A 26,931-nucleotide genomic window follows, 5' to 3' on the forward strand; every position below is an offset into this window, starting at 1 on the left:
CAAACTCAGGCTCGCTCCCAATCTCATCAACCTGCCAAGCCTCTCCCTCAGTCAAAACCTTCTCAGCCCTTTTGACTCCTTTCTCCAGAGCATAGCCAGTCTCTCACCAGCGTTACCTCTTCCTCAACCTATCGGAGGACGCCTGCAACTTTTTCTCAGCCGTTGGGAGGTCATCACGTCAGACCAGTGGGTCCTTACCATCATTCGCCACGGCTACTCTCTCAACTTCCAGACTCTTCCACCAGACAATCCTCCCGTAGAGTTTGCTTCTCACTCCTCTCAAACCCTCCTCCTTCTCAAGGAGGTTCAATCCCTCCTTCTTCTCAATGCCATCGAAGAAGTCCCACAAGACCAAAGGGGTCAGGGATTCTACTCCCGCTACTTCCTGGTACCCAAGAAGACAGGAGACCTACGTCCCATCCTCGATCTCAGGGACCTCAACAAGTGTCTGGTCAAGGAAAAGTTCAGAATGCTCTCCCTTGCCACGCTTTACCCTCTTCTCTCTCAACACGACTGGCTATGTTCCCTAGACCTCAAGGAGGCCTACACTCACATTCCAATCAATCAGACTTCACGTCGCTACCTCCGGTTTCAGATACAGCACCATCACTACCAGTACAAAGTGCTACCCTTTGGCCTCGCATCATCGCCCAGGGTGTTCACCAAGTGCCTTATTGTGGTGGCGGCCTTCCTCAGGTCTCACAACCTCCAGGTGTTCCCCTACTTGGACGATTGGTTGGTGAAAGCACCTACGTCTCCGCTTGTGCTACAAGCCACTCAACACACCATCTCTTTCCTCCATCTTCTGGGGTTCGAGATCAACTACCCCAAGTCGCATCTGCTTCCCACACAGCGACTTCAGTTCATTGGAGCAGTTCTCGACACCACTCTGATGAGGGCGTTTCTCCCCTCCGACCGTCAACAGACCCTGCTCCATCTTTGCCGCCAGGTGCTCCTTCATCACTCCATCCCTGCTCGGCAGATGATGGTCCTCCTGGGCCACATGGCTTCCACGGTTCAGGTGCTCCCTCTGGCACGACTCCACCTCAGAACACCTCAGTGGGCTCTAGCCAACCAATGGTCTCAGACCACGGACCTTCTTTCTCATCCCATCTGTGTGACATCGTCTCTTCAGCGATCTCTTCAATGGTGATTGAACTCCTCCAATCTTTCCAGGGGTCTGCTTTTTCATCTACCCCCTCACTCCATGGTCATCACCACGGATGCCTCCCCCTACGCATGGGGAGCCCACCTGGGAGAACTTCGCACACAGGGTCTCTGGACCCCTCAGGAACGTCAACATCATATTAACTTCCTGGAACTCAGGGCCATGTTCTATGCACTCAAAGCTTTCCAACACCTTCTCTACCCTCAGGTTCTTCTCCTGTGCACAGACAACCAAGTCGCCATGTATTACATAAACAAGCAAGGCGGCACCGGTTCTCCCCTCCTCTGTCAGGAGGCCATCCGCATCTGGACCTGGGCCACGGCCCGCAATCTCTTCCTCAAGGCTGTCTACATCCAGGGCGAACAGAACTCCCTGGCCGACAATCTCAGCCGCATCCTTCAACCTCACGAGTGGACTCTGGATCCGACCACACTCCACTCCATCTTCGATCGGTGGGGCACTCCTCAGGTGGACCTCTTTGCAGCTCCTCACAACCATCAACTGCACCTTTTCTGTTCCAGACTATACTCTCCTCATCGTCTGGCCCCGGATGCGTTCCTGCTCAACTGGACGGGTCGGTTTCTCTATGCCTTCCCTCCACTTCCTCTGATGTTGCGGACGTTGTTCAAACTCCGCAGAGACAATGCCACCATGATTCTCATCGCTCCTCGGTGGCCTCGCCAACACTGGTTCTCTCTCCTGCTCCAGCTCAGCTCCAGGGAGCCCATTCCTCTTCCTGTGTTTCCTACTCTACTTACGCAGCAGCATCAGTCTCTACTACATCCCAATCTGTCCTCGCTCCACCTGACAGGTTGGTTTCTCTCGGGCTGACCTCTCCACAGAATCTGTCTCAGCCTGTCCATCGCATTTTGGATGCTTCCAGGAAACCGGCCACCCTCCAATGTTACCATCAGAAGTGGACCAGGTTCTCCTCTTGGTGTCTACTGCATCACCACGATCCCACCTCATTGGCGGTGGAAACTGTACTGGACTATTTGCTCTCTCTGTCCGACGCTGGCCTCAAGTCTACCTCCATCAGAGTCCACCTCAGTGCCATCACTGCTTTCCATGAGCCTATCTTCGGAAAACCTCTTACGGCTCATCCCCTGGTTTCCCGGTTCATGAGAGGCCTCTTCAATGTCAAACCACCTCTGAAGCCTCCTCCAGTCGTCTGGGACCTGAATGTGGTTTTGTCAGACCTCATGAAACCTCCGTTTGAGCCTCTTGCCACTACTTCACTCAAATTTCTGACATGGAAGGTGCTTTTCCTCATTGCCATCACTTCTGCCAGGAAGGTTAGTGAGCTGCATGCACTGGTTGCCGACCCACCTTTCACTGTTTTTCACCATGACAAGGTGGTTCTGCGCACCCATCCTAAGTTCCTTCCCAAGGTGGTCTCGGACATTCACCTCAACCAGTCCATTGTTTTGCCTGTCTTTTTTCCCAAACCCCACTCTCATCCTGGGGAACAGGCGCTGCATACGCTGGACTGTAAGCGTGCCCTTGCTTACTATCTTGATTGCACCAGGGCTCACCACTCATCCCCTCAGCTCTTTCTATCTTTCGACCCTAACCGTTTAGGTCGCCCTGTCTCTAAACGGACGCTTTCTAACTGGCTTGCTGCCTGCATTGCGTTCTGTTATGCTCGGGCCGGTCTCTCGCTGGAAGGTGCTGTCACGGCCCACAGAGTCAGAGCTATGGCTGCTTCCGTGGCTTTCCTCCGTTCCACGCCCATTGAGGAAATCTGCAAGGCTGCCACTTGGTCCTCAGTTCACACGTTCACTACTCACTACTGTCTGGATGCCTTCTCCAGACGGGATGGACTCTTCGGCCAATCTGTGTTACAAAATTTATTTTCCTAATGGCCAACCATCCCTCCTCCCCCTCTGTTAGCCAAATAGACCCGGGAGCCTTAGGTCCCACCAGTAGGCGGAGCTTTGAGACGGATGGGCCAATCCGGCCTCATTCCGTCGTTGGCTGCCTGCCGGACAGGCGGGTTTGGCTCCGGTCTGTCCGGCCAACTACAGAAAGGTACGGGGAAGGGGGGTGGGGGTGTCGTGGGGGTTGGCCAGGGGGGTCACGGGCACTGTTCCCTCTAAGCTGAGCAGGAGTCCTCCACCCACAGTCTCACCAATAGAGGGTGCTGTTTTACTGTCACATTTTTCAATTGTGAGGGACAGGCAAGTTCTGCAGGACTCCAGGGAACATACCTGTCCTTAGCGACTGAAAATATTCCACCCCCTAGTGGTAGCAATGCAGCTGGAGGACACCTGCTCAGCTTAGAGGGAACACTGGTCACGGGTCGGCTGGGGGGGTGGTCGGAGGTTCTTGGGGGGGTCGGTCGATGGGGGGAGGGGGGTTTGCGTCGAGGGCAGGAGGGCCTGGGATCCCTCCTGCCCGTAATGTAGTGCGGGGTGGGGGTAGGGGGTCGCCGTGGTCAGGAGGGTTTGGGCTCCCTCCTGGCCCGATATTGTCGGGGAGTCGGGGGGGCAAGAGGGCTTGAGCTCCCTCTTGCCCCGATCGTGTCGGGGGTGCCGCGGTTGGCTGGGGCAAGAGGGCTTGAGCTCCCTCTTGCCCCGATCGTGTTGGGAGTCGGGGAGTCTGCGGTCCTTCGGGGTGGGGGTGCAGGTGCGTGCGAGCGGTCCTGCTTGGGGTGAATCGGACGTCGGGGGGGGGGAACTATGTAAAAAAAATTTTGTACAACGCGCTCACGCGTATACCGCGCAAGGGTGATTCAGGAGGCGTGACCTATAGTCCGGCATCCGATGTGGTTGTGCGGGTGGCAGAGCAGAGGAGAGAGTGAGTGTGCGGGCATAAAAAATACACAGCAGAAGCTGCCAGTTCCTGGCATAAAGTGTAGGCATAAAAATCGCAACAGAATCTGCTATCTGTACCCATCCAGGCATTTATTGACTGACTTTTTCATTCTAACGCAGATTTCCAATAAACTACATCTTTTACTGCCAATATTGATCCCAAAATGTCCAGGAAAAGAAAAGTTGACGGTGAAGGCAGACAATTTAATGACAAATGGGAAAATGAATACATGTTTGTGCTTAGTGAGGGCAAACCAGTGTGTATATTGTGTTATGAGACAGTGTCGGTGATGAAAGAGTACAATATACGTCGTCATTTTGACACCAAACATAATGTTAAGTATGGCAAATATACTTTGGAAGAAAAGCATAAAATTGTTAAAGAACTAAAAGGCAAACTACAATCACAGCAGCAAATGTTTACAAAGGCTACAGCGAAAAATGCTGCTGCAGTGAAAGCAAGCTTTATAGTGGCTGAAGAAATTGCCCGTACTTCAAGGTGTTTTTCAGAGGGTGCCTTTTTGAAGCAATGCATGCTAAAAGTGTGTGAGAAAGTATGCCCAGACCAGATACAGAGTTTTCAAACTGTCAGTTTGTCAAGAAACACCATTGCAGACAGAGTTCAAGAACTCTCAGGAAATCTATCATCACAGCAGGCCGAACAGGCATGCAGTTATCTCGCTTTTTCACTTGCTATCGATGAAAGCACAGACAACACTGATACAGCGCAGCTGTCCATCTTTATACGTGCTACGAAGACCGACCTCTCTGTCACTGAGGAACTTTTGGATGTAGCTGCCATGCATGGGACGACGACTGGTAGAGATATATTTGAGGCTGTGGAGAAATCTATAAATAATTTTAAATTACCCTGGGAAAAGTTGGTGGGGCTAACTACCGATGGCGCACCTTCAATGTGCGGAGAAAAGAAAGGCTTGGTTGGACTAATGAAGGAAAGAATGCAAAAAAGTCACTGCCACACACCCTTGATTACTTATCATTGCATTATCCACCAAGAGGCTATGTGTGGAAAAGTTCTGGACATGAATGACATAATGACCACAGTCATTAAAACTATTAACTTTATAAGGGCACGTGGCCTGAATCATCGCCAGTTCCAGCAGTTTTTACAGGAGGTGGGTGCAGAGCATGGAGACGTGCCATACCACACAGAAGTAAGATGGCTGAGCAAGAGCGCAGTCCTCAAAAGATTTTTTGAGCTCAGAGAACAAATTGCTCTTTTCATGGAAAGTAAAGGAAAGCCCTTGCCTGAACTGTCGGATCCCGCCTGGCTATGTGATTTTGCTATGATGTGTGACATATGCGAGCATCTCGCCCAACTGAATCTGAAGCTGCAGAGACGCAAACAAGTCATCACGAAGATGTCTGACATGATCACAGCATTCCAGCGTAAACTTCAACTATGGAAGTCCCAACTGGAACAGGACAATCTTGCCCACTTTCCCGTTTGTTTGAGTATCTCAACCACTATTTCTGGTACTTTTCCTTGCAGTCGGCTGGCTACCAAAGTTAGCCGTTTACTAAGTGAATTTGAGCGGCGCTTCTCTGACTTTAGAACACAGCACTCAGGCTTTGACATCTTTGCCAATCCTTTTACAGTTGATGTCAACAATGTGCCCCATCACCTTCAGATGGAGATAATCGAGCTTCAGTCTGACAGTGGCCTGAAATCAAGGTTTCAGGATGTTGAAATTGAGGACTTCTACCCTCTACTGCCCCCTGACTCAATGCCAGAGCTCCGACTTCATGCTGCCCGTATTCTATCCATGTTCGGGAGCACCTATCTTTGTGAACAGATGTTTTCAATAATGAATCTGAACAAAAACAAACACAGATCACGCATTACCGACGACAACCTCCATGCTGTTTTGCGGGTTGCTACAGCCCAAGAAATAAAACCGAACATTGACTCATTGATACGGGGAAAACGGTGTCAGACATCTAGCCAGAAAACAAAACAATGAGCATTTTAGGTACATTCCAATATTACTGTTTTGCTTGATACCAATATTACTGTTTTGCTTGATAGCATGTGAGTTGGTTAACAGCACTGTTAAGGAAAAGATTGTTCCACTCATTTTAAATTCACATTTCTGGTTAACATTGTCAGTTTATGACTGTTCAGTAAACCATTCGGCCCGCGATTTAGGCTGGATTTTAGATTTTGGCCCCTTCTCTGATTGAGTTCGACACCCCTGCTCTAAACTATCCTGTTCTTTATTTTCATAAGACTCAGAAGAATACAAATCCTTATAAAAATAAAGAAATTGCTTCAAAATATGATCATTCGTAGTGTGTGAACCTCCCTGCATATCCTTAATTGCAATAATTTTAGTTTTCCTTTTTTTTGCTTTAAGAAAATTTGCTAATAATCTTCCCGCCTTATTTGAATTACCATAAAATTGAGTTTGCTGAGAAAACAAATCTCTTCTTACAAATTGGGAAGCTATCTCATTATATTTGGCTTTTGCTTTTAATAATTTTTATAAAGTATATTGTTCTCACCTATTAATTAATTTATTCTCCAATACCTTAATTTCTTTTTCCAATTCATAAAATTGTTTTTTAAGTTGTTTTTTGATATATGCTGAATAAGAAATAATGTTCCCTCTTATAGTTGCTTTGAAAGCATCCCATAACGTTTCAATACTTATATCATCCGCAATGTTAATCTGGAAAAATTCATTCATCTTTGACTTTAAATCTTCAATAAATTTTAAATCAGCAAGTAAACCATTATCAAATCTCCATATTGGTTTAGGACAATCTTGTTCATCTAATTGCAATTCAATCCACACACCACCATGATCAGATAAGATTATAGGATCTATAACTGCTTTCTTCACCCTTTGAACTATACTATTGGAAACAAAAATATAATCAATTCTCGAAAATGAATTATGGACCTGTGAACAAAATGAAAATTCCTGATCATTAAAATGAAGAATACGCCATATATCAACTAAATCACATGACTGTATTAAATTATCTAACCCTAATGACTTAATAATTCTACTTGGTCTTTTATCAATAATTGGATCCATTACAGCATTGAAATCTCCAGCCACCACCAAATTATTAGTAACCAGTGGTAGTAACATCTGCTGAATATTTTTAAAAAACTCAATTTGATTCAAATTTGGAGCATATACATTGAATAAGTCCAGGGCAATATTTCCCATTATCATTTTAATATGCACCCACCTTCCTAAAGGATCCACAGCTATTAATTGAAAATTGAATGAACATTTCCTATTTATTAGAATAGCAACCCCAACCTTCTTCCCTATTGCTAGGGCAAAAGAACACTTTGAAACCCAACCACCTATTAGTTTCTTAGTTTCTGTTAACAACAGATATGTCTCTTGGATAAAATATATATCCGCATTTTGTTTCTGTAAAAAAATATAAAATTTTCTTCTTCTTTACTTGATGATTCAGGCCATTGACATTTAAAAAAAACAACTTAAAATCCATTTAACATATCATTTAAACACATATTTCTCAATTTAATACAATTAAAATGATCAGATATCATCACACCCAATAAATATATCATCATTACTACTGCAAAAAATTCATCCACCCACTTTCCGTCAAATCCCCTTTCCCCTAACCCAAACCCCTCCCAATCCCACCCCACCCATTTGATTAATAATAGTGAAAACTTGATGACACGCATATTAGATCAGATAGTAATAAACTCCCCAAAGACCATCTTAAAAACAATATGTTAAATAAAGTCTTATATTAAAAACAGACTCAATTCATCTAAGACATATTATCAATTAATTATTTTATAATAATAATAATAATAACAGCTTATATACCGCAATACCGTGAAGTTCTGTGCGGTTTACAAAGATTAAGCAAAGGTACAAATTGATTGACTTTAAGAGGAGAGGAAGAAAGAGGGTTAATAGGACAGGAAATCCATTTTTGAGGAGAGAGTGATCAATAGAACAAGTTAATCGCTATAGAGAGGAGAAAGAAGAGAGGATCAGTTGTCTAGATACTTTAGGAACAGGTGTGTTTTCAGACGTTTCCTAAATTCCTCATAAGTAGTGGGCGAAAGCAATTGTTCTAGGTCTTTACCCCATGATGCTGCTTGGTGCGAGAGAAGATGTTCATGGTGTTTTTTCAGTTTACAACCTCTCACTGGGGGAGAAACGAACTTGGAATGTGAGCTTCTCTTGTGTCTGTTGGCTGAGAAGACGAAAAGATCAGTTATATATTTAGGGGCAAGTCCGTGTAGTGCTTTGAAGCAGAAGCAGGCAAATTTAAACTTTACGCGCACCTCCATTGGCAGCCAATGCAGCTGCCGGTAGTAGGGTGTCACGTGGTCAAACTTCCTCAGCCCAAAGATCAGTTTGACCGCTGCATTTTGCATCAATTGTAAACGCTGCGTGTTCTTTTGGGAAATTGCTAAATAGGCGATGTTACAATAGTCATTATTATAAAATAATCAATAACAAAAAATATATATTAAACATTCATCAAAAATGATAAAATTTAAAATAAATTATATTACTATGCCCCCTTCAACTCATACCAATCTATTCAATTTATTTAATACATCCCTCCCTGATTCTTCCTATTTTTATTCTATATAGTTCCTTTTATTTTATAATCTTCATTCCAATGAAAGCATCAAATGCTTAAAAACATTGCTCTTTAAGTCATTAGCTATCTATAGACTTACTGAATAAAGTTTCATTAAGTTAATTCCTTTCTTATACCAATATCCACAACCAAAAATAATTATCTCATTACACCATATCTAATTAAAATTCACCAACATTCCTTAACTCTATATTTCATCATCAAAAATTAATTTGACCTTCCATCTAAAACAATAAAACTCCATGAATATATATTCAGAACAACTTCCCAAAATGATAAGATGTTACAATAAAATATTAGCTCCCCTTATGAGATTCTATTAAATATTAATTACTATTCAGTAGTTTAATCTATTTCTACTTTATAAGATTACCTCATGAATACAACCAAATATCACTTATAAAATAAAATTTTACATATCAATATATATCTGATTCGATACATTTATCTACCACCACTCCTTCATGCAAATTTAGCAGATCAACAGTGAATTCCAATAGAACTTTATCCATATAGTTTTGAACTCAACTTCTTCCTTTTATCAATCAATTCTTCAAAATTCCGATGCAATTTAAAGCTTTAGTTATTATTTTATATGGGCCCTCATATCTGCGCTTCTTTCCATTCTACTATCTTTCTCTTTATATCCAAACTACCCAAAAAGGTATCTGAAATGACTTTGAAGAATTGTACATCTTTAAAACTTTTAAAATTTATTCTCATTCTTTTCCTTCCTTGTTATACGCCAACAATCTCACAAAGTCTGACGTTGATTGAAGTTAATCATTCTCCATACGACGTCCTGACGCAGCTCCGTTTTCACTCCATATAACTTGTATGCTTCTCCGATCTCTCAATAAACTGTCCCCACATGAAGCAATTACATATCATCCATAGTATATAATCCACTATTCGATCCTGCAGCAAATCATGCACATCTATATACCCCATGTAAGAAGGCAGGAGACAAAGGAGCAGTGTGCACTGTGAGCAGTTTAGTTTTACTTGTTTAATATCAGCAAAGGGAAGGCTAACAGTCGCAGGCAGCGTGGGGTAGGCGAGAGGTAGCTCCGCCCACCCCCAGCGCGTCATCAGGACCGCGACTCGGCTCCCCCTTAAAGGGGAGAGCCGCGGAGAGAAAGTCCAGATTGTAAGAAGGCAGGAGACAAAGGAGCAGCATGCACTGTGAGCAGTTTAGTTTTACTTGTTTAATATCAGCAAAGGGAAGGCTAACAGTCGCAGGCAGCGTGGGGTAGGCGAGAGGTAGCTCCGCTCACCCCCAGCGCGTCATCAGGACCGCGACTCGGCTCCCCCTTAAAGGGGAGAGCGCCAACGGCGCGCAGGAGAGCGCCTTTGCGAAGACGCCTTAAGAAAGAGCCAGGAAGCAGGGCCAACAAATTAATTAATCCCAAACTAAGTAGTAATCTGTCATACAAAATCAGACGGTTGGTTGGGACAAAGGGAGGACAACTAATTTGGCAAAAGGACTCGCTGGTACTTACTGGTACAGAGGGTTAACACATACATCACACATACAACTCAGGCAGCTCGGAGGAGGAACTGGTTATGAGCACCTACGGAAACCAGAAGATGAGCTTTCCAGTCTTCTGCACCAGCTGCAGTATGTATGAGTACCTCCCCTCAGGGACTATGGCATACATTTGCAGCCGGTGCAGAGAGCTGGAAAGCCTGAAACAGCAAGTCTAGTTGCTGGAGGGAACGGTGAAGGAACTAGAAGAACTTCTCATCAATAAAGAGGTAAATCGCACGCAGGAGAGATTGATTGTAGAGTCCAGCACTAGTGATGTGATTGAAGAATTGGAGAGATACATCGAAGATGCCCACCAGCAGATTGTGGAGACCCCGTGGCTTGAGATCTGTGATCGATCAACCCAGGAGGGTGGAATAATTGGAACAGAAAGTGGCACCAATCCAATCAGCACAGACGAAAGACCATCTGAGGATGTGACGCAGAAGAAAGAAGATATGACTTACGCTGAGGATACGGACTTAAGACCCCCAAGGAACCTCCAACTAAAGAAGATTGGGATTATAGTCGGAGATTCTATAATAAGAAATGTGGACAGCCACATTGCAGGAGGAAGGGAGGATAGACTGGTCACCTGCCTGCCTGGAGCAAGAGTGAAGGATGTGGCCAGCAGGATTACCAGGATTATAGATGGAGCAGGAGGAAAGGATACTGCAGTGCTTATCCACGTGGGAACCAATGATGTATGCGGACGGAAGTATGACAGGGAAGTAATGAAGGACCAGCTTCGCTCACTTGGAAGGCAGTTGAAGGTCAGGGAGGTGAAGGTGGCTTTCTCGGAAATCCTTCCGGTACCGAGAGCGGACGCAATGAGACAGGACGAACTGAGAGCTGTGAACGCCTGGATGAGGCGTTGGTGTGAAGAGGAGGGTTTCGACTTCGTGCGAAACTGGACAACATTTTGGGGAAGAAGCAGGTTCTATAGAAAGGACGGACTACACCTCGCCAAACAGGGAGCAAGAGTCCTGGCTGAGAACATAAAGAAATCCATTGAGAAGGCTTTAAACTAAAGATCAGGGGAGAGCCGACAGTCGACAATCGGTCGATGGCCCGGACACCAGGATATCCTGAGGATGCAACTTCAAGCAACCACACTGATATAGGGCAAGAACATGAGGATACTACAAGAGCAGATGAAAAAGACCAAATGGATACAAAAAAGGATGGGAGAACCACTAAATCCAGTAAATTAGTACGAACAGAAATTAAATGTATGTACACGAATGCTAGAAACTTAGGAAACAAAATGGGCGAGCTGGAAGTATTAGCAAAAAGAAGACAACTGGGTATCATAGGAATAACAGAAACATGGTGGAATGAAGAGAATGAATGGGACACGGCGTTGAAAGGATATAAACTCTACAGAAGAGATAGGATTGGGCAAAAAGGGGGAGGTATTGCCCTGTATGTCCAAGAAGAAATAGAGTCTGTTAGAGAAGGAGAGACAGAAGCGAATGGTAAACTAGAGTCACTCTGGATAAAGATTCCTGGACAAAAGGAAGCAGACATACAAATTGGACTTTATTATCGACCCCCGGGACAGACTGAGGAAACAGACCAAGAAATGATGGAGGAAATAAAACGTAGATGTAAATCGGGAAATACGACGATTATGGGAGACTTCAACTTTCCAGGGATCAATTGGAAATTGGCAACGTCAAACTGCGGCAGGGAGGTAGAATTCCTTGAAATGTTAGGAGATTGCTTCCTTGAACAAATGGTAGGAGAACCGACAAGAGGAAATGCAATCCTGGAATTGGTCATAAATGGCATTGCTGGTAGGGCAGCAGATGTAGAAGTTACAGCCCCGCTAGGGACAAGTGATCACAATATGATCAATTTTACCATTGGCATCGGAAAGGGGAAACCAATCAAGACTGGAACCACGACCTTTAACTTCAAAAGAGGAAATTACGACAGCATGAGAACTATGGTTATAAAATGGCTCAAGAAGGGCAAAGTGGGCATCCAAACAGTTGATCAAGCATGGTCTCTACTGAAAAACACCATCACAGAAGCACAGAATCTTCACATACTGAAGATATCCAAGGGAAGGCGAAATAAGAACAAAGGAGAACCAGCGTGGCTCTCCAAACAGGTGAAAGATGCAGTGAGGGAGAAAAGGAACTCGTTTAAAAAATGGAAACAAGAAAAAACGACGGAAGCCTGGAACTGTCACAAAATCGACCAAAAAAAGTGTCACAAAGTGGTAAGAATCGCCAAAAAAGTCTATGAGGAAAAGATAGCGCAAGAAGCCAAAAACTTCAAGCCTTTTTTTAGAAATATAAAAGGAAAGAAACCAGCAAGAGAGGCAGTGGGGCCTCTCGACGACCAGGGAAAGAAAGGGTCAATTAAAGAGGACAAACAGGTTGCCGATAAGTTAAATTCATTCTTTGCCTCAGTCTTCACAAATGAGGACATTTCAACAGTGCCAACCACAGGGAAGATATTCACTGGGGGCATAGAGGAAAGCCTCACTACAGTAAATGTGATGTTGGACAAACTAAAAAGCGACAAATCCCCTGGACCGGATGGAATTCACCCAAGAGTATTAAAGGAACTTAAGGTGGAAACTGGCGAATTATTACAATCCGTAGCTAACATGTCTATTAGAACTGGGCAAATACCAGAAGACTGGAGGATAGCAAATGTCATCCCAATTTTCAAAAAAGGATCAAGAGGTGATCCAGGAAACTACCGACCTGTGTGCCTAACATCGGTTCCAGGGAAGATAATCGAAACACTGATAAAAGATAACATTGTACAACACTTGGAGGATCACAATCTAATAAGGGCTAGTCAACACGGCTTCAGAAAAGGGAAGTCATGTTTGACAAATTTACTACAATTCTTTGAGAAAGTGAACAAACAAATGGACAGTGGAGTTCCAGTGGATATAATTTACTTGGACTTCCAGAAAGCGTTTGACAAGGTCCCACATGCAAGGCTTATGAAGAAACTACTAAGCCATGGAATAGGAGGAGAAGTGCACAGATGGATCGGCAAATGGCTGGAAAACAGAAGGCAGAGGGTTAGCATAAATGGGAAATTCTCGGACTGGGAGAAAGTGACTAGCGGCGTGCCCCAGGGCTCGGTTGTTGGGCCTATCTTGTTCAATATTTTTATAAACGACCTAGAAGAGGAAACAACATGTAATATAATAAAGTTTGCGGATGATACAAAGCTATGTCGGGCGGTTAGCTCTCAAAGAGACTGCGAGGACCTCCAGAAAAATCTGAACCAGCTGGAAACGTGGGCGACAAAGTGGCAGATGAACTTTAACATAAACAAATGCAAGGTGATGCATCTAGGAAAGAAAAACAAGGAACACGAGTATAAGATGTTGGGGGTGACATTGGCAAAATGCGAACATGAAAGGGATTTGGGGGTACTGATTGACAGTACCCTAAAGCCATCGGTACAATGTGCGGCGGCGGCGAATAAAGCAAACAGGATGTTAGGCATAATTAAGAAGGGGATCACGAGTAGATCTGAGGATGTCATAATGCCACTTTATAGAACAATGGTCAGACCGCACTTGGAATACTGTGTCCAACACTGGTCTCCATACCTTAAGAAGGATATAACTCTGCTGGAGAAAGTGCAGAGGCGAGCCACAAAACTTGTCAAAGGAATGGAGCATTTGAGCTACAAAGAACGACTTAGGAAGCTGGGATTGTTTACCCTCGAGAAGGGAAGACTGAGAGGGGATTTGATAGAGACTTTTAAAATATTAAAAGGATTTGATAAAATAGACCAAGAAGCAGCATTGCTAACATTTTCAGATGTGACACGGACAAGAGGTCATAGCCTGAAACTGAGTGGCAGCAGGTTCAGGACAAATGTCAGGAAGTTCTGTTTCACACAGCGAGTGGTGGGTGCCTGGAATGCACTCCCGGAGGAGGTTGTGGCAGAGACTACTGTACTGGGATTCAAGCGCAGGCTGGATGCACACCTTCTGGCATATCATATTGAGGGATATGGTAAAGTCGGGTCTCCAGAAAGGAGTACCTAAATGGGCCACCGCGTGTGCGGAGCACCGGACTAGATGGACCTCGGTCTGATCCGGTGAAGGCGTTTCTTATGTTCTTATGTTCTTTTAGTCATATTAATCTCCAAAACCCAGCTAATATTTTCAGAATACCAGCAGTAATAAACATTCCATCTTCTTGAATTTGAATTATGAAGATTCTAACTGAAATTCTATATCCTTAAAAAGCAGAAGGTAAAGCATTCAAAAGATGCATCCCACACATCATATCCATTTATAATTTATAGGTTCAAATCACATCTTAAATAGGGAAAAATTTTTTAAATCACTTCCCTTTACTGCTTTCATTCACGATGTCATTGGCTGTTCTTGCCTGTTAATGAATTCACTCAATTGTTCTGGACTATCAAAGGTTGTAGTTTTATTTTCCAAAGTGACTCTCATTAATGCTGGATAAAGCAAGCCATACTTAGCCCCTATACTCTTAATTGAGGTCTGAACTCCAGGAAAGCCTTCCTTCTAAGAGCAGTATTCCTGGCAAAATCTGGGACTATATGAATCCTTGCATCTTGGCATTTTAAATTCCTGTTCTGTTTTGCCAACTGAGTAATTTCCAAAACCTGCTGATATCTGAGAAGCTTGAAAATTAATGGACGAGGACCTTTTTGCTTCTCATCCCTCTTAATAGGAATTCTATGTGCTCTCTCTATCTCAATCGGAAACTTTGATTTAACAGGCAGTATTTTGGTCAGCAAATTTTCTAAAAAGGAAATAGGGCTCCCTTTCTCCACCCCGTCTGGAAGATCTAAGATATGTAAATTACACCATCTTTCACAGTTAGAAAGGTCTTCCAGCTCCCGGGTAAGAGAGTCAATTTGCTTTTGTTCCACAGTTTTCCTTGCTACCACCGCTTCAACTTCTTCTAACCTCGTTTCTATATTCACCGATTTCATTTCCATTTGCTCCAGCCTTTTAGTAATTGTAGACAATTTTTCCTTAATCGCATTTACTTTTTTTGCAGTATCCGTCACAATTTCTTTAATAGCTTTTAGTTCTTTCCCAATATCCATATCACCATTTTTAACCGTTGTTTTTAACGGCGTTTCAGGCTCCGGCTTTGCTCTTTTCACACTGCTTGTTGACGCGAATGCCGAATCATTCTTATTTTGTTTTCCAGACGCCATATCCTTCCTTTACCTTCCTCAATCACTTTTGAGCCAAACAAATTATTTTTTTTTTGACTTTTATTTGCTTTCATGGTCAATCCTTAAGGATCTCACTCTCTATCCAACCTTCCTCATACGCGCTCAAGCCATGCCTCAAGGAACAAGTCTTTAAAAAACGCATCCCTCTGTTCCACATTACAGCAACCCTTATCATACAGGGACTGGTAAAACTGCATAAAAGTATATTAGATAGCACATTCTGTAGTGACTGAGGGCCTCCTGACACTTTAATACGTGTAATGACTTGCTTTGCATCTCTATGCCAAACCAAGCCAGCAGTTTACTGGCCTTATTACCCCACCGGTGAAGGTTGTAATTACTGTATAGACCTGAATATCCCAGGCTGCCCTCTTAGTCACGTCCACGTACTCTGCGCTATCTTGGTCATTGTGTCAGGACAGGTGCTGGTCCTCAAGCTGCCTGCCTCCCTGCCCCCTAAGCACAGTTAACCGGTTACTTAAAGTCAAAAGCACCCTGTCCTGATCTTTTCGTACTCGAGCGCTGTAGGCCAAAATATGACAGCCCTCCCCGCCTTCCCAATATATAGTAGGTAAGACATCATCAGAGTGGTTGTTGAGGAGGAAAGTATCCTACCGCTGCTGCAAAAATTATTTAAAGGCATGGTCAAGATAGAAGGTTAATATGATTTTCTTGGAGGAGGGCTGACGTTTGAATTTCTTCTTCACTGGAGAAGATGGATGTCTCCACTCCATGCGTTGTCTTATGCTCTCCGGGTCATAGTGATGCACCCAGTGACAATTCTCTCCAGAATATTTGGATCTTCTTCATACCATCTCAGGAACTGGGTTGTAACCTCCACATGCTGTTGCTTATGCAGATCAGTAAGCTACTTGGGAACATATTGTGCGCAGTTTTTCCTTTATCCCAAGTCGTCATGCATTATGGTAAATGCATATCCACAGCTGATATCCAGATTTGCAACCAACTGAGATGCTGTTTTCTGTCTGACAGGATGGATACCTTGATTAGAGAAGACAATGTGCTCTTGTATGCACGATGTTGATTGGCGACCAGAATGATCTTCGTTGGTTACACTTGTTCTTCCCACTTTAAACCTTTTTACCCACTCATAAACCTTTCGTTGTTTCATGGTATTATGTCCATATACAGTATATGTCCCAGCTCTTCAAGCGCCTACACTCTCAATTTTGCATGTTTCTGACCTTGTGGCTGCCACATGACTAAAGACCAAGTGTTGCACTGTGCATTGGCGAACTATCCAACAGGCAATATTGCATTTCATTAGTTCTGATCAAAAATTATCATGTAATTTAATAATTGCCTTTAATTTTTAATTCGCCCTCATAACACCATTTCATAATAAATGAAATACCTTAATTTTTTTTTGTCCAGTTTGGCTTGAATAGATTGTAAGTTCTACAGTGCAGATGTTTTTTTTATTAGAGTTGCCAGACATCCAGATTTACCCAGACATGTCCTCTTTTTTAAGAGTACTGTCCGGATGGCTTTCTCCTCTCTCCGGGGTATTCTTCCCTGCCGGAGGGCTGTGCTGAAATTTAATCTTCAGGCCGGCCAACAGCAGCAGAGAGGTGAGCCTGCTGATGTCAGCCTGTTGTGGAAGCCTTCTATCTGGAGTGACTTCCTGTTCCCTGCATAGGCGGAATGCTCCAGAGAGAAGGCTTCCAGGGCAGGTTAACAGCAGCAGGCTCACCTCACTGCTTCTACCAGCCAACCAAAGATTAAATTTCAGTGAGACAGTAAGTGGGAGACAGGGAAGAACCATAGGGAGAAAGAGAAGCACTGTCTCATGGGGAGGGGGACAGAGAGAGAGAAAAAAACACTCATGGGGGAGGAGTGAGGGAGAAGCACCCACGGAGGGGTTGGAGGGAGGGGGAGAGAGAGTGAGAGAGAGAAGCACCTGTTGGGGGGGAGGAGAAACGATTAGTAGTAATAAGTAGTGTGAGATATATTTATGAAGGCTGCCTTTCAAATCCAGTTTCTTTAGCATCCAAAAGTATAATGAGATTATGCAGGCTGATCTTGTGTAATAGAAAGAACTTGATTCAAATCATGTTTTATTTTTTTCAGCTTGCTTACATACTTTCCCAGTATGAGTATTTTGTGTGTCCTGTGGACTACAACAGTGAAACAAATAGATTTTCTGCTAATTGTGAACCTTCTCAGATGTTCCAGCTTCAGAAGTACACCATACCACCAGGGCTACAACCTATTCTGGCATGGGTAAATAGAAATCAATCCTTATCACCATTAAAAAAACTGTTTCTTTTACATTCTTTAAACAGTATGAGTTGATGTAGCCTTCAATCCATAAACCTACTCCCCACTCACCATCAACCCAGCCAGCAAATTAACCGTTCCTCTTAACTGAGTTAGAGAATGACATAGTGACTGTTAACTGCGGCTAACCCACAAGAATGGGGCAAATAAAAGACTGGTAGCCATGGGTATGGGGACAAGGCCATTTGCCGCCCTGTGGAGCAATGAATGGCCTTGTCCCTGCAGTAAAATATCTGCCGTGCATTGCCTCCCTCCCTTCCCACCCCTCCCAGTCAGCAGCCTTCCTCGTGATCACAAGGTCCAGCAGTCCCCTCCCTTCCGATTGTCACAGTCTGGGCTTCTCTTCCCCTTGTCCGGCCAGCTCCCTCCCTTCCCCTCACCTTTGTTTGCGCTTTTCAGAGTTTTCTCCGAGCGGCCCAGACACCACAGCCTTCTCACAAGTCGCGCGCAGCTGCTCCAAAACTTCTCCTCTGATATGAGCCGCCCAAGAGGAAACAGGAAGTTGCGGGGCAGCCACGCACAACTTGTGAGAAGGCTGTGGCATCCAGACCACTTGGAGAAAGAAAACTTCGATTTTGAAAAGCGCCCGCGAAGGTGACAGGAAGTGAGGGAGATTTGTGTTTTTTTTTACTGTTTATGTGTTTTTGGAACCCACTTTGTATAATGCAGGCTATAAGTAAAAACCATAACCAATGGCCCGATAAGGGGAAGAGGTTGAGTTAAGTGGTGCTGAAGGGAAGTGGCGAGAGAGGGGGAGGGGAGAGAGGAACAGACGCTGAAGGGAAATGGGAAGGAGAGGGGGGAGCAGATGTTGCATGGAAGTGGGGAGGAAGAGGGGAGCAGATGCTGCATAGAAGTGGGGAGGAGAGAGGGAGGGGGACAGAAGCTGTAAGGAAGTGGAGAGGAGAGAGGGGAGCAGACGCTGAAGGGAAGTGGAGAGAGGGAGGAGCAGATGGATGGAAGTGGGAGGGGGAGAGAGGGAAACAGACACTGAAGGGAAGTGGGGAGGAGATTGAGAGGGGAGCAGATACTGGATGGAAGGAGGGGATAAAGAAAAAAAGGCACATCCTGGATTGGGGAAAGAGGACAGTTAGTGAGATACTGGAAGGGGTAAGGGAAAGAGGTAGCAAGCTGTAGGTAGACACAATGAAAGAGAAATTGAGGACCAGAAAGTAAGAAAGTAGGCAAGAGGTGGAAAAGCAGAAAGGAGAGAGAGATAGATACCAGAGCATTGGGGGAGGGGGAAGAGACAGATACCAGATTTGAAGGGAGGAAAGGAGGGGAGAGATGCTTTAAACCACCTGGAAGAGGTAGTGAGAATTGGAAGTGAAAAAGACTGAGATACTAGACCATGGGGGAGAGGAGGGAAGAAGATTGGTGTCAGACCAATGGAGGGGGGGGGGCAGATGGAAGAGAGAGGCAGACAGTTTCTGGTAGAGGCATAGAAATAGAGGAGATGTCATATTGAAGAAGCACAGAAAACAGTTTCTTTTCCTTTTCCTTTAGGATAAAGTAGTATTGTAGCTGTGTTGATAAACAAAGCCCTGCCTTTCTTCTTAATTGGGATAAGGGATTTCTGGATTAGTATCTTAAAATGCATCTTATAGTGACAGTTCTCCTGAAACTCAAACAAGATTGAGGAACCATGATTATCATCAAGCCTTTATCTCTGGAGCTAGCCTTTGAGGATCTATGGAAACACTAATGCTTTCTGACCTTCATCAATCAGAATGAGGAGTCCCTCCTATATCCCTGTTTCCCTTTCTTTTTTTGGTCCTAGATCACACTTGTTGTCTAACACCAGCTCTGACATATTGTAATTATAAAATAGAAAATACAATTATTTTTTCTACCTTTTGTTGTCTGGTCATTTTGTTTTTCCATCTTCTTGATCCCAGTTTCTCTTTCTACTTTTTGTCTATCTTCTACTAATTTTCTTTCCAGTGTCTGTTGTCTATTTTTTCTCCTCTTCTCTCTTGTTCCATTCCCTCCTTATGTCTGTCTCCAACATATTGATTTTTCCCATTAAGCTTTCTTAACTTTTTCTTTTCTTTTTTGCTTCTGTCCACTTAAATCTTGCCCTCTTTCTCACCCTTTTTAAAAAAAATTTTCAGCTACCTCTCAATTCTCCATCACCTCTCAGTATCTAGCTCTTCCATTTCCCATCTCACTCCTTTCTCAGCCTCCTAATTCCATTACCACATCTCTCCTCCTCTCTCCCTGTGATCCAACATTTTGCTCCCTCTCTTTTCTGTTCTTCTTCCCTCCCCTCTTGATGCTGAACAATGAGATGGAAGAAAAAAAAAGAGATGCTGCGTCTCTCTCCCCCTTTCACCTCTGGGCCTAACATTTCTCCCTCCCATCCCCAGATGCAATTTCTCTCCTTTTCTCTTCCCAACTACCCCCCATCCCATCTCTTCCCCTGTCTGCCTTCCTCCCTCCCTTCCCCCAGGTCCACCATTTCTCCCTTTCTCTTCCCAACAGTTCTCCCTTCAATATCTCTTTTCCTGTTCCTCCACACCACCCCAGGTCCAACTTCTCTCCCTGCAGAACATTGCCCACCAGCTCGCTCTCTCTGTCCTCTGTTTTTGGCCCTTAAGCTCTCTCCCCACACCCAATCTGTCATTGCTTTTAATACCCCCCCCGCCTTCCTACTTTAAGAAAAACCCAAAGAACCAGTTAATCCAGGAGGCTTCCTTGGTCCAGCTTGTCCTCCCCCTTCTCTCCACGCAGTCTGATGTTGACGTCACACTCAAAAAGTGACCCACGGCAGTGCTCCCAGAACTTCCCCCTTCTCACGGTACAGCATGTCTTCCCTCCCGCACTGGTTTGATGTCGCCGTCACGTTGAAAACTCTGCCAGCCTTGGCAGTGATTAAACAACATTGCCACAGCTTTCCTTCCTGCTTTCTATCTGTGTGATCTGTCTCCAATGACGCAACTTCCTGTTTCCGACCGGGTGGACCATGGCAGACGGAAAGCAGGAAGAGGAGCCATGGACAACGTTGCTGAATCACTGCTGAGGCTGGCAGATTCTTCAGCGTGACAGCAACATCGGACTGGCGCGGGAGGGAAGACATGCTGGGCCGTGAGAAGGGAACATTCCAAGAGCACTGCCATGGGCCACATAAAACGGCCAGGCAGGCCAGATTCGCCCCACAGGCCTTGTGTTTGGCACATTCTCTAGAAGCTAGCTTTCATCCTTGATTTATCAGAAACTTGAGTGCAGGCTGTATGACCCTGTAGCAGGCTGAGGGCTTTAACGGGTGTTGGCTGCATTTTATCTCACCCTGTCACGGTGCGTAGTCTTTTTGGAGATTAGTGTTTTAGACCGGCTTCAGTCTGATTGGCAGCCCAAAGATACCAGCATTTTTATGTACAGAATCCAGTCTGGAAGCAGAAGTCTTCTCCGTGATTTCCAGCTACAGATTCAGCTGAAGCAGGCAGACACCAACACAACTCTTTGAGTACTGGCTATTGTAGCCTATGAGGAAAATCAGAGGTGGGGGACAGTCTGAAATTTCAATTTTTAAGGTTTTCTGAGGCCATAGACAGGGTCCCCCCTCCAAAAAACACTTTCCATAATTTTTTGAAGATTAGAGAGACAAAATTGCACACGTGGTGGTCATCTTGGATTTCCCAATTTTATTTCAAGTCTCTATCTGCCTCGAAAACCCTCAATTTTGATTAAAAGGCAATTTGAGGCCCTGGCTCTGGGGACTAAAGCCGCAACAGCAGCTCCTTCATGGCATGCACCTGCCATGTTAGGTTATGTAGGAGTTCAGAAATGGATGATACCGTATGCCCCCAGTTTGTGCTGGTGAGAATGGCTTAGGTGGCAGATGCACTCTGACATAATTAGAGTCCTAAGAAAAGCTTCTGCTTACTTGATTTATGCCTGCAGAATGCTCTGGATCAGACAATGAACGAGGGATTCAGCTTTTAAAACCACATTACATAGAAACATAGAAAATGACGGCAGAAAAGGGCCACAGCCCATCAAGTCTGCCCACTCTAATGGCCCACCCCCCTAACTTCTTCCCCCAAGAGATCCCACATGCCTATCCCATTTTCTCTTAAAATCTGGCACGCTGCTGGCCTCAATTACCTGCAGTGGAAGATCATTCCAATGATGAACCACCCTTTCGGTGAAGAAATACTTCCTGGTGTCGCCATGAAATTTCCCACCCCTGATTTTCAGCGGATGGCCTCTTTTGGCCGTGGGTCCTTTAAGAAAAAAGATATCATCTTCCACCTCGATACGGCCCATGATGTATTTGAATGTCTCAGTCATGTCTCCCCTCTCTCTACGTTCCTCGAGTGAGTATAGCTGCAATTTACTCAGCATTTCCTCATACGGGAGATCCTTGAGTCCTGAGACCATCCTGGTGGCCATTCGCTGAACCGATTCAGCTCTCAGCACAATTTTTTGGTAATATGGCCTCCAGAATTGTACACAGTATTCCAGAGGAGGTCTCACCATGGATCTGTACAACGGCATTATGACTTCGGGTTTCCGGCTGATGTAACTTCTATGGATACAACCCATCATTTGTCTAGCCTTGGATGAAGCTTTCTCCACTTGATTGGCAGTTTTCATGTCTTCACTAATGATCACTCCTAAGTCTCGTTCTGCTGCAGTCCTAGTTAAGGTCTCACCATTTAGAGTGCAAGTTCTGCATGGATTTCTGCTGCCTAGGTGCATGACCTTGCACTTTTTGGCATTGAACCTTAGTTGCCAAGTCGAGGACCAGTGTTCCAGTAAGAGTAGGTCCTGTGTCATACTGTCGGGCCTACTATGTTGCATAATTTGGCGTCATCAGCGAATAATGTTATTTTACCTTGAAGCCCCTGAGCCAGGTCCCTTACGAAAATGTTAAATAGGATCGGGCCCAAGACCGAGCCCTGCGGCACTCCACTGATCACCTAAACTAAACTAAACTAAACCTTAGGTTTATATACCGCATCATCTCCGTAGACGCAGAGCTTGGCACGGTTTACAGGAATTAGGATGAGAAAGGAACTCCAGTGGAGGGTTTAAGGATTAGGTGTAGGAGGGTGTGGATGGGTGGGAGAGACCTAAGAGGGGGAAAAGTGTTACAGTTTTGAGAATAGCCAGGTTTTTAGGTGTTTACGGAAAAGTTGGAGGGAGCTTGAAGTTCTGAGCGGGGAGGTAAGGTTATTCCAGAGCTCAGTGATTCTAAAGGGGAGGGATGACCCTAGTTTGCCTGCATGAGAAATACCTTTTGTGGAAGGGAAAGATAGTTTAAGAGTTTGGGAGGGTCTGGAGGAGATAGGAGTTGTGGAGTTCCAGGATAGAGGGATAATGGCAGGAAGGATGCCATGTAGGATCTTGAAGGCTAGGCACACACATTTGAAGTGGATCCTGGGGATTACTGGGAGCCAATGAAGCTTAGACAGGAGTGGCGAGACATGATCAAATTTGCTTTTTGCGAAAATAAGCTTAGCCGCAGCGTTCTGAATCCGCTGAAGTTTATGGAGGCTTTTCTTGGTTAGGCTGAGGTAGATAGAGTTGCAATAGTCCAATCTGGAAAGGATGATGGATTGTACTAGGACTGCAAAGTGTTTTTGATGAAAGTAGGGTCTGACTTTCCTTAGCATATGAAGGCTGAAGAAGCATTTTTTTTTACCAAGGAATGGAGATGGTCGTTGAAGGATAGAGAAGAGTCCAAGGTGACACCCAGAACTTTGCTTGAAAACTCGAGCTGTAGTGAGGAGCCGGAGGACAATGGGATGGAGGAGGGTAAATGGTCTAGTTTTGGGCCGAGCCAAAGGAATTTTGTTTTGGACTCGTTCAGTTTCATTTGTACTGTGAGTGCCCAGGATTGGAGGTTCGTTATGCATGAGGATATGTTCGTAGAGAGGTTAGTGAGGTTCGAGTCGATCTCAAGGAGGACGAGGATGTCATCAGCGTAAGTGTAAAGTGTTTCAAGGGCGGATAGTTGGAGGAGTTTCAGGGAGGACATGTAAATGTTAAAAAGGATTGGAGAGAGGGGTGAGCCTTGCGGACACCACAAGTCGGGATCCAGGGGGAGGATGAGGTGCCGCTCATGTTAACCGTGTAAGAGCGGGAGCGTAAGAATTTGGAGAACCAGTCTAGAACTGTGGAGCTAATGCCTATCTCGGGGAGTTGGAAAATTAGAATATCACGGTGGACAACGTCAAAAGCTACTGAGAGGTCGAATTGTAGAACAGAGAACTTGTTACGAGAATGCAGTTGCTGAATCTTAGAGATTAGTGAGGCCAATAGGGATTCGGTGCAGAAGTTGGGTCTGAAGCCATATTGGTAAGGTAGGAGAATAGAGAATCTTTCTAAATAGGAAGAGAGCTGGGTAGATATGATAGACTCAAGCAACTTGGTGAGGAGAGGGATATTTGCTATTGGACGATAGCTGGATTGATGGTATGGAGGGGTCTAGGTCTGCTTTTTTCAGTAGTGGGGTCAGAGCGATGTGACCCATTTCAGTAGAGAATAGGCCCGATAGCAGGGCAGAATTTATGAGTTTTGTAAGAGATGCGACGGCCTGTGTGGGAATTTTCTCAAATAGGTAGGAGGGGAATGGGTCCAAGGTGCAGTTGCAAGATTTTAATTTGAGGCAGAGTTTAAGGATCTGAGAATCAGATACGAGCTCGAAGGCAGTCCAGGATCTGTCGGCAGGGATGGGGTTGAAAGGGTAGGGTTGGGGTCGGAGGGCACCAGAGAGTTGTAGGAGACTGCGGGCGGGAAGGAGCATCTTAAGGTAGTAACCTTATCATTGAAGAATTTTGCTAGGACCTCGGCTGAAGGAGATGAGGGGAGCAGGGTGGAATCGTTTTTAGTGGTTAAGGAGCGCCAAATATTGAATAGTGTGCTATTCTGGTTGTTGGATCTGGAGATCTTGTCACCGTAGAAGTTCTTCCTAGCTTTTTTTAATATTGAGTTATAGAGCTTGATATTAACTCTCCAGGCCTGTCTATCAGAAGGGGATTTGGATTTTTTTCCATTTGTGCTCTAAAGCTTGACATTTCTATTTCAGGTCTCTGTGGAGTGGAAGGTACCAAGGGGCCTTATGGAGGTAGGTAATGGATTTAGTGGTTTGACGGGCAAGGGAGTGGTAGGTAGACTTGGAGAAGGCGATCCAGTTATGCCAATTGTCTTCTGAGTCTGCAAGCTTGGGAGTGGAGGGGAAATGGTTGAGGAAATTGGTCCAGAACAGATCGCTCTTGATTTTTTTTCGGAAGGTAATGGAATTAGGGGAGCGGGGTGAGGATCCAAGAGGAGACATGAAGATGGGGAGGCAGAAGGCCCCTAGGAAATGGTCAGACCAGGGGACGTGTTCCCAACGAGTGTCTTCGGCAGAAGTTTTATAAGCGGTGAGATCGAGGAAACTGATGAAGTCTAGTGTGTGCCCCTTTTCATGGATTGGAGCGGATGCGGGGTGGGGGGAGAAACCTAGGGAGGTGAGGAAGTAACTGAATTCAGTCGTGTCCTTGCTGGTGGTGTCATGAAGGTGGAGATTAACGTCTCCGATGATTAGTAATCTTTGGAATTTGAGGAAGGCATTAGTTATGGTCTCGAAGATGAGGTCGGAGGATTTGGACCAAGGGATAGGTGGGCGGTATAGTAACAGGATGCCCAGTGGATGAAGGCGGAGTTCATCGTTGACTGAGGCTAGCATATATTCTAGTGAGGCGAGGCTGCCTCTTTCGAGGAGCTGGACATCGAAGAAGGATTTGTAGAGGAGTGCCAGGCCACCTCCTTTGCGGTTGATTCTGGGTGAAAAGAGGCCTTGGTAGCCATGGGAGCAGAGTTCATTTTGTGTGAAAAGGTCGTCTTTAGAAATCCATGATTCTGTGATGCACAGGAATCCAGGGTCAAAATCTTCGAGGAGGTCCTTCAGAATTTGAATTTCAGAGAGGGTACCGTTCACCACCAACCTCTGAAGTCTACCGCTTAGCCAGTCTTTGACCCATGCAGTTAATGTTTCATCTAATCCCATCAAACTCATCTTGCTCAATAACCTGCGGTGTGGGACGCTATCAAAAGCTTTACTGAAGTCCAAGTACACGACGTCCAGGGACTCCCCCATATCCAGCTTTCTTGTTACCCAGTCAAAGAAGCTGATTAGATTGGATTAGCAGGACCTTCCCTTTGTAAATCCATGTTGATGGGGATCACGTAGATTCTCCTTGTTCAGAATCGTATCTAATTTATGTTTAATTAGTGTTTCCATAAGTTTACTCACTATTGATGTGAGACTCACGGGTCTGTAATTCGCAGCCTCCGTCCTGCATCCCTTTTTGTGGAGTGGAATGACGTTAGCTGTTTTTCAGTCCAACGGGACTTGTACTTAGGGAAAGATTGAAGAGCGCGGATAACGGTTCCACCAGGACATCACTCAACTCTCTAAGCACCCTGGGGTGTAGATTGTCAGGTCCCATGGCTTTGTTCACTTTGAGTCTTGATAGTTCACAGTAGAAGCTGCTGGGCGTAAACTCGAAATTCCGAAACGGGTCTTCTGAGCTTTCCCTTGTCTGCAACTGTGGACCGGACCCCGGCGCCTCGCAGGTAAAGACTGTACAGAAGTATTCATTTAGTAGTTCGGCTTTATCGGAATCAGATTCTACATAATTCCCGTCTGGTTTCCTAAGGCGTACTATCCCATCTATGTTTCTTTTTCTGTCACTAATATACCTGAAGAAGGATTTATCCCTTTTCTTAATGTTCTTTGCTAGATTCTCTTCTATTCAGAGTTTGGCCTTTCTGACTGCTGTTTTGACATTGATCATGCTTCCATTCAGGAGCCAGATATTCTTTGGTAAGAGGCTGAATGATTTTATGGCCAGTGTGGCTGATTGTCACAGTAAGGCAGAGCTGCCCAATTCTGGTCCTCGAGATCTACTGTCAGGCCAGGTTTTTAGTATATCCACAATGAACATGCATGAGAGAGATTTGCATACCAAGAAGGCAGTGCAGGCAAATCATGTTGGTCCCAGGCTCTGCAACAAACGTCTTCTGATAACTTGCTTGCCAGGGTCTCTTGCCCATTTGTCATTTTCTTCTTTCTCCAAGGTAACCATCCATCTTCCATTTCTGTCCGCCCCTTCTATTTCCTTTCCCTCCCCTGGAGGTCTGGCATCTTTCCTTTTTTCTGCCTCTATTCCCGTAGCTGCAGCGATGGACCCCACCATCCCCAGATCCACCATCTCTCCAACTACCTTTTCATCCAGCATCTCTCCCTCCTTCCCCACCAGCTC

At 44.9% G+C, this 26,931-nt stretch overlaps 1 protein-coding gene across 2 annotated transcripts in view; it reads left to right on the top strand.

Moving 5' to 3' along the window:
- LOC117345659 (phosphatidate cytidylyltransferase 1) overlaps positions 1-26,931 on the top strand; it is a 369,244-nt gene that overhangs the window by 293,927 nt on the left and 48,386 nt on the right. For both annotated transcript variants that reach the window (XM_033914615.1, XM_033914625.1), the window contains one exon: positions 17,465-17,617. In XM_033914615.1, coding sequence (XP_033770506.1) covers positions 17,465-17,617 — 153 coding nt within the window. The remainder of the gene's footprint in view (positions 1-17,464; positions 17,618-26,931) is intronic.

Source organism: Geotrypetes seraphini, chromosome 1, assembly GCF_902459505.1.
Source record: "Geotrypetes seraphini chromosome 1, aGeoSer1.1, whole genome shotgun sequence".
Classification (NCBI taxonomy): Eukaryota; Metazoa; Chordata; class Amphibia; order Gymnophiona; family Dermophiidae; genus Geotrypetes; species Geotrypetes seraphini.